The sequence below is a fragment of the Phragmites australis genome, chromosome 21 (assembly GCF_958298935.1).
Source record: "Phragmites australis chromosome 21, lpPhrAust1.1, whole genome shotgun sequence".
In the NCBI taxonomy this organism is placed as follows: domain Eukaryota; kingdom Viridiplantae; phylum Streptophyta; class Magnoliopsida; order Poales; family Poaceae; genus Phragmites; species Phragmites australis.
This window is the reverse complement of record NC_084941.1, coordinates 23,486,348-23,495,119: the sequence shown is the minus strand read 5'-3', so window position 1 is coordinate 23,495,119 and position 8,772 is coordinate 23,486,348. Positions and strand designations below refer to the sequence as shown.

Here is an 8,772-nt window from a genome sequence, read left to right as displayed (position 1 = left end):
ACATCTGCCTCCTCCTCCTCCCGAGAATGGTCATATGCAGACATATATAAAATGTGAATTGTAGAAGAAATGAAAATAAACAATTGCAAGAAAGCAAAAGAAAAATGTATATTAAACTGCAATTATATTGAAATATTAAGTTTTTCTGAGGTAATACATATTAATTGCAGAAAATACACAACACCATGCAATTCATGATGACATGAGGGTCCAGAATGCATATTTACATGAGGTAAATACAAGTACCAATTAGGCTCACGTCGCTCACATCTGGGCAACTAAAGACTGAAGGGTAGTGTTTGGTTGGAGAGCAAGGTGGGATGGGATGATTCCATTCATGTATTTAGGGATGGAATGGGATGGTCCGGAATCAGATGTTTGTTTGGTGGGTGGGATGGAACGAATCCATTTTAGATTTCGGGCTCACCGTTAGTGACCCGTCCCAAGTGGGATGGCTGCATTCAGTCTTTTTTTGGAACGGATCCGTCCCGAATCTTTGAAGAATATTATCTGATTCAGAACCATCCCATCCCACTGAACTCCAACCAAACAGCTCAAAAACGAGATGGAACCGCTCCGTCCCACCCCGTCCCACGAACCAAACACTACCTAGATGTCTTCCATCTCCTGCTGAGTGGGCAGATGTGCATTGTAGAACTGAGACGGGCCCATCACTTTGGAGGTCCCTCTATAGTCAATCCATGAGTCCTAGCTAGAGTGCAGTGAACTCCTGAAAACCTGCATGGTAGTCTCTGTGTGGTACGCGCCGCCGATGGGTGACGTACAATGGTTTCGGTTTGCCAACACAATGTGCACTCTATGATACATCGGCCCTTGGCGGCCAAACGGGAGAACACATCGATGATGTCATCCATCGCCATACCATAGATGCCATGCTCACGCAACCTAGTAGCTGTACTCACTGCCTTCGCGTGAATCTCGCTCCCTAAGTTAGACTGCCATAGATGACAAATCATTAGCCAGAGTAGGTATGTGAATGTAATAATAGATAAAAAATTTGAATATTCCATGTACTGCAAGGTGCAGCGATGCTCCTACGTGTCTTGGGTAAAGGGCAGCAGTGCTAGCTGACTCCATTAGTTGAACCATATGCTTTTGAATTTCTCTCAATCAGTCGATGTTAATGGAGATCTCTCCCCAACAAACTCTTATGTTAATGAAGATCTTTAGACATTAAAAATAAAAGAGATTACGAGTTATGAGAAGGTTTCAGATTTCATTAAACTCAGCACCTACATTAGTGGATGCAAAGGGTTGTTACGAACTGACGGTGGCTAGCAGCGTTCGTTTCGACAAGTAGGAGAGGAGAGGCTGAGGGGTACGAGATGGATGCTTCAGTGCTTTGGAGGAAGCAACTATGAACAGACGAACATGTGTGTTATATTACGCAGCTGCTCCTAGCTGACTAGGTCTTCCCTTAGTTCTCTACTAGTTTATTGTCATGTTAACATATGATGGACGTCGAAAGTTTCTAGGCTGCCTACTGACCCAAATAAAATCATACTAGCCATACATTTAGAGCATCTCCAAGAGGTGCCCAACAACCCACTTCCAATATCACCATATAGGGAACCTTCTTAATAAAATTCACTCCTTAAATCTCCTTTCTCTCCAACACTCCTAATACCCCTATTCTCTATATTTTAACAAACCAGAGTCTCTTCCCTCTCTTGTGTCACCGACAGATGGACCCTAACTATCATATCTCTCCTCTCTCCCTTCCTTTTATCTCTTTCTTCCTTTCCTCTTCACAAGCAAACAACAACACATTTTGCCATTGTTGCTCCTCTTCTCTCTCTTCTGCTCTCTCTCTCTCTCGGATGTAGATCCACAGTCACCCCTGCCCGCCACATCCACCACATGCTGGCCCTGTCCTGCTCCATTTCCTAAGTGGCACGACTTGAGGAGCTTGGCGTCAGCGACCTCTGTAGGTGAGCTACGGGTGGGATAGAGGAGGGCAGCATGGGCGGGTAGAGGCTTGGGTGGGTGGCGGCGGCAGACGACATGGACGAGTGGAGGCGGCGGACGACACTTGTGGGTGGAGGCGGCGAATGGCATGGGCGGGCGGATGCGCATAGCTCGGCTCAACGGGCGGCACGAGCGGGAGGAGGCTCGGGCGGCAGCGGAGCTACGGGTGGGGGTGGAGGTGGAGGTGGGTGGCACTGCAGCAGGAGGATTTGGCCGCGCTTTTTTCCTCATAGCTTGTGAGTGGTGGGGCAAGAGCGGAATAGGGAACGAGAGCCACTCCCCAGAAGTAGCTAGGATGGAGAGGAGTTTTGGACATCGCTAGAAATTAAAAACCAAATAGGGGAGTTATTGAAGAGATATTTTGAATCCAAAATATCTAAAAATAACTATAGTGAGTTATATTAGGTATTCCTTAGAGATGCCTTGGCTGGGGCCTGACTTTTAGGGGGCCAAGACGGTCGCCCCCGGCTGCCCTATACCATGGCCGGCCCTGCCCAAAACCTGGCCGAGGCCCGCAAGAGGCTGATTGCAGAGTCTCCCTGATAAACACCAACCGCACCGCACCTGGATCTACTCTCGATCTGGCCGCTCCCTTCCGTAGGCGCCGCAAGCTCCTTCCACCGAAGAAGAACGGCAGCCGCCAGACTTTGTTGGCTCCACATAAGAACGGCATCGACGCATCGATTGGATTAGATTGGCGATCCATCCCAATTTATTGTTGTTTTCTCTCGTTGGTAAGGAACCCTAATTTGCTTGGATGCAAATTGTTCCAGGGATAGATCTCGTACCTGCTTTGTGAACTATCAGATCCAAACTTTTCAGAAAAAGGAAGAAGGATTGGGTGTTCAACTGAACAACCATGCCCAACGCTAGGTCCGCCCCCGGGGCCAACAATAGGAGTCGGAAAAAAGGAAGCAAGCAGAACAGGAAGACAAAGAACGTGAATATTTCCAAGAAGAAGCGTGCTTTGAAAGGTGCGCACGTTTCTTGAATGATTACTTAACTTATCTGAATATGTAAATCCACATTTATCATATAAGGTTTTGGTTTCATACACCATATGAAATTTTATTTTTGAGACAACTTCAGAGTGCAGACTGATGATGGATATTATACATCTTCGGCCTAGTGTTGTTAACATAGGTCCAATCATCTGTATTTGACAGTTTGCATGAGTTTATCCTTAAATGTCACGACGCGTAGTGTTAAGGGCTATCCTTACCCTTGTCACAGTCTGCAGTACATTGATGGGCCTCTTCTCAGTTCCCACCTCCACTTCGGTTTGCAGGGAAGGTGTCCCTTATCCCAGCTAACCATGGGATTCTCATGGATTTTGTTTTGCCTAGATATTTTAGCTGAACCAGTTCAGAGTCAGCTTAAGTTTATTGAAAGTTGATATTTGGTAATTTACAAGAAATCATGAGGGTATATTCAGTTGTTAGCACCAGTGGTATGTTGAAAGATATATTACACCTCTACTAGATTACTTACTGTTCTCTAATTTGCCCAAGCAAATATTATGCTCCTGAAACGATAATTGTTTTGGGTATATACAAGTAGAAATATATCATATATAATTTGGTAAACCAAAAAGGAAGGTACTGGGGTTAAGTTAGGAAATATATGATATGCATAAACAAAGAGCAACAGTTAGATGTAAAATTTGTTCTTCATACTGCTTTCGATGTTTCTGCACTGTCATGCTACTTTCATGGATATGAACTTTGTTTTCTATTATTGTCGGTGATAGACTATTGCCACCTCAAAGTTGCCGGCCTTCTACTTCCGTAATTTAAACTGGTTACTCAGGAACACGTGCCAAAAAGAAATATATAGGTTCAGAACTCAGAATATATGGCTCCCAGAAGTGCTTTAGGAAGATAAGGGTCTGTTCTTTATCCATCGGGATTAGGTAAAATGAGTCTTTAGGCCAGGTTTCATAATGTCTTTATGTGGCTTTAAATCAGTCAGATCCAATCTAGTGATCATACAAAGTTCTCATTCTTTCACTGTAGCACTCATTCACATTGTATGTTTCTCGATGGAGATACTGCACCATTGATATTATCCCCTCCTATTGTCTCAATCTCATGTCGATGTATCAAACTACTTGTTTTCAATACTGAATTTATTAGACCCCTAACCAACAGAAGAAACATCTTTTGCACAGCGTGTTTGTCATGTATCATCTGCAAACCAAATGAGCAAGTTTTTTTGTAAAGTGGTCAATATTGAATCAAATCTTCAACTTCAAAAGTAGAGGTACAATTTGAACTGCTTAAAAGTAGAGGGACTGGAATTAAACCATAAGGTAAGCAGAGGGACTAAAACTGCCTTGTACCGGGAATAAGCCATATTTACACTATACAACACTATAATAAGCTATATATTTCGTTTAAATTTGTAGGTCTAATAGATTCAAGTATTAAGAGTAATACCATGCTGTTGCTGCACTAAACCTACCAGGAAGAAGTCCATCAATGCCCATCTAAGCATCTGTTGGAAGGTTCAAGAAATCCCCATTTACTTCTTCTGACTAGATGTTTCTATTGTTGCTAACAAAGCTTGAAATTACAGAGCTGAGCAAAGATGGTAGTGCAGATTCGTTAAGCCTGAGCAGGGTGAATTTGATCTAGTTGAACAAGGTTGATGGGTGGGGGAATGTTTGCATCATGCGCATAAACTGTCACTTGCCATATTTTCTCTCCCATGAAATTCAAAGTAAATCTGATCTATTAAATAAATTTTGTACAACAAACCCAAATACTTTCAGTGTCGGCAAATTTAATTTTCTCCTTTGCTCCAATTTGGTTGTTGTTGCTTTAGTTTCTTGACATTAGTTTGTTGAATATGTGCAACATGATATATTTAGCCTTTAAATCAAGTGAAGAGGCAATTCAACATGGGCATGAAATGTGTACTCTTTGTGCTTTTTTCAGGCAGACTTGATTCCGAAAACCATCAACCAGCTCAAGAGGAGATTAGGAAGCAAGAATCACAGCATGGTATGTACATGACTTGTATCTTGACAGATACGCAGAGGCACCATTCATTAACAGTTTACATAGGTGGTCTGAGTTAAACAGGAAGTAACTTAAATCACCCAATATATGTATGTAGTAAGCTATTCGCCTCCTGGATCTGGATAAGAATAAGAAGCCCACGTGTCAATATGGCATCCACCTTTTCTGACTAGTGCAGCATACTGACCGTGAGCCATGTCTCTATATAGCCATCATGCAAGTTTTTTATATTCTTTTTTAGGTTATTCATGCAATTGTGTTCAGTAACTTTGAGACCCCAAATATGCAGAAGTAGAGCAATCAATAGTTTATCATTTGTTATAATGTCCCGAATACAAGTTGAAGTTACTTATAATTGTTATTACAGCTCACTAGCTTCCGTTTGAGTAAGAAATATCAAATGGTACCTGCACACAAAATATAATTGAAGAATTCTCAAAATACCTCTCTTGAAAAAGGCATCAACTATCCATGAGCCATAATTAGGAATCCAAGCACGGACCAGATGGTTCCTCTCAGTTTTCGTGAATCTCAAAAGGGTGCCTAAGTGAAGCTATTTTTGCTACTCAATGTAGACATCTGCTGATGAGTGATGACAATGTTAAGACTATATATGATCTTTACAGATAACTAGAGGCCTGGTAGTTCTCCACAACTGGAGGAGCTGCGTTTCAAACCCCTAATGCTTTGAAATTGTGCTCTTTACATTTGTTAGCATCTCACCTTCTTATTCAAGTAATAGAACAATATTTTCTCAGTATGTAATTCAGCCTTGATTGACGCATACGAGCTTTATATCTGCATCAAGGTTTAAGAATGAACCAAATCTATCTCTTGCATAATTGACCAACATAAGTATCTGTTGCTTTTGTTGACTCAGCATCTAAATGTCAAGGATGGAAAGTTGGCATGAGTGCCATGTTGCACTTCTGGAGGGATCCAGAATTCAAGTTCTGCTATATTTGTGGAGAGGACAATCATGACGAGTTTTTCTGCCCCTTCAACTATCTTTATGGAATTCACGGTTCCCGCACTTGCAATGTGCGATGTGCTCCAGGGGAACACCTAATGGTTTCTAGCACCCATCATGAGTTCTTGCGATGTTTTGTTCGTGTGAGTAACTTGCCGCCAAATTTCAGACAGTGGCACCTTGGCGATCTTTGTAAGGCATTTGGGCCCCTGCGGATGTGGCACGTGCCGATGATCAATGACGAAGTTTGCAGGAGCTTTGGCTTTGCCATCTTCAGGAGTCGAGAGCATGCTGAGAACGCCATTGAGAGACTGAATGGTGAATGTTTCGGCGGATACAAAGTGCGATTCGATTGGGCTTATCCTTGTATCTAATTCAACCTAGAATCTCGTTTCCCTTTGTACATGCTGGTAACTGGCAAGTGATGATAGAAACTAGGTTATGTTTTCGTCTGTTATCATTTCGTGTGGACTTTGGAAATGGTGATATTAGCTTGGTTAATCCATGTCATGGCGCTTCAATTATGGATACAATCGTAAAGTGATGATTAATATATATGTTTCCTATACTGCATCTTGCAACCATGCCATGTTTATCAACAACAGCAGTCATAATACGTGAGATGTTTATGGTTATGTTTCATTTTGCCGTTAAGATAGGGGAGGTCAACCGGTCAACTCTTCAATCTTTTGTGTGGCCACTTTTTTCCTTTTGGTGGCTATGTTTTTGTAAGGATTGGTGAACACTAGAGGGGAGTTATGTACATTGTAAGAGAGGATTGACAGCGCAAAGGTGTACTGGGCACAGCAAAGTGATGAACAAAAAGTAGAGGAAAAACTTCGCCCTCAAGTTTTATGTCGGGCTTTACTGCTCCAGTAAAAAACTATGTCCTCCTCTTATTTTTTTTAAAAAATCTGACCTGCTGGATTCCGGCAAGTGACCTAATACTATCCCTAACTATTTTTTCTTTATTTTATTCCATTTCTCGTTCTTATTCTTTTTATTTTCTCTCATCTACAATAGCTTTCCTTTATTTTTTAAAGGAAAAGGAGAGATAATTTCATCATGAAAAGAATGACCTTAAAAATTTCTTTGTAAAGAAAACTGTGAACGAAAACCGTTGAAATGTTGAAGTGAAAAAAATCTCTCTGTGAAAGTATTCATTTCTGTATCACGAAAGGAATTCGTTGAGCATGATCTAAAGATTATCTGCATCAGACTACAGCCCTCCGCTCTACCAACTGAGCTAAGGTCGATTGCTGCTGCAAATCAAGATTACTTATATTAATTACACTTCTATTTGATAGGTAGCAAGCGTGCGAGGTAGGCATTGCATGCGTACTACAGCCTACGCCCTACAGAATAGGGGTTTCTTTCTTACATAAATGGAGCCTGAAGCCATTCCTGCACAGATAGTTAAGAAATTTCCTTCTCAACATTCCAAAACGGAAAGAGACGAACGAAGGTGTGCCACGGATTAATTCTAGTGACATGTACTGCCTCCAGTCAAGTTTACGTCAACATTGTTTTTCTGTCTGAAACGTGAAGTAAACTTGACAGGATGGAGTAGAACATATCAGCATCTAGTCAAGTTTGTGGCGAACATATCAGCATCTAGTCAATTTTGTGGCGCTTGCTTGTGCACCTGCTAGTCATGTAATACTGCATGAAGCAGCGTCACGGTGACATGAACAGCATTTTTCAGCAATGTTCCTCTATAATCATGATACTACGAAGCCTGGACCTATAGCTGTGACAGCATCAATCATTGGCTGATAATAAAGAGAATTAGCTGCATTCAATGGTATATTAGCATCATACCACCATCTAGCCATTGCATCTCTAGCACAATCAACCAATTCTTTTGCTGCTAGTGCACTCTTGATGCTTGCCTGTTAGCCGGGAGTCGTTCTTAGAGCAAAGAAACTCTTCTCCTTAAGTGGCTGTGTAGCTGATGGAGAAGCTGTGTATCTGAAATACCAGTTGAACCATCCTGCGAATCAGTACATCCAATGGATCTAATCTCATGTTTTGTCTTCTTTCTTTGCTCGTCATTTCTTTCTATCTCAGCAATCAATTGCTTCATTTGCCATTTGACATCATCTGGCACTTTCTTCCATGCTTCAACTTGACCTTTATTTCCAGCAAGGTGGTGCTTCAATCGGGTAATACCACTGCCTCCAATAAAATATCATAAGAATTTAGTAGTAATCCATTTAAGCAAGTATCAATAGCAAGTAACGAGTTCACCTGATGGTCTAATTATCGTGCACGTGCTCTTATAATTGGATCTTGTATGATTTGAGGATTATTAGCTGTATTGATCGTATCCGAATGAGCCATGAGCTCATCTAAAACGGATAAAGTAGTGATCTTTCATTGTACGAAGTGGTACGCCGGGTTCAAAATCATTTAAGTTGACATCCCTCTTGATTGTTTTTATTACCCAATTTGCCGTAATCGGGTGTTTGAAGTGGATTCTTAGTGACTCGCCGATACCATGAGCCTTGGTGGCTCATGTTTCTTGACCCTCAAATTGTGTGAAGGACGGCAAAACTCTTGTACTGGGATACGGAGACCCTTATCTTGATGGCTTAAGCTCGGAAGTAAAGATGGTGAAGTGACCAGAAGAGAGACTTGTGGTGAGGCATTGTCTTGGTGGCTCAAACTACTTGAGGCCTAGGTGGCTTAAGGGTCGTGGCTGGGTGCCGTTTGAGAGCTATTGCCTAGGTGGTTACTCCAACGTGGATTAGGGGTGGTGTTTATACCATTGATACCACGAGATAAAAA

General features: G+C 41.8%; 1 protein-coding gene across 3 annotated transcripts; it reads left to right on the top strand.

The window, feature by feature from the left end:
• The first annotated feature begins 2,416 nt into the window (after nucleotides 1-2,416).
• Nucleotides 2,417-6,550, top strand: LOC133903924 (uncharacterized). 3 transcript variants are annotated; one of them, XM_062345413.1, is made up of 4 exons: nucleotides 2,417-2,723; nucleotides 2,797-2,963; nucleotides 4,929-4,994; nucleotides 5,893-6,550. In XM_062345413.1, exons 2-4 carry the CDS (start codon nucleotides 2,849-2,851, stop codon nucleotides 6,354-6,356), a joined length of 645 nt encoding a protein of 214 aa, XP_062201397.1. In that variant the 5' UTR covers nucleotides 2,417-2,723; nucleotides 2,797-2,848; the 3' UTR covers nucleotides 6,357-6,550. The 3 variants fall into 3 exon arrangements, with proteins under 3 accessions (XP_062201397.1, XP_062201396.1, XP_062201398.1); XM_062345412.1 differs by having other exon boundaries at nucleotides 2,418-2,723; nucleotides 2,812-2,963; XM_062345414.1 differs by lacking the exon at nucleotides 4,929-4,994 and having other exon boundaries at nucleotides 2,418-2,723; nucleotides 2,812-2,963.
• The last annotated feature ends 2,222 nt before the right edge of the window (nucleotides 6,551-8,772 follow it).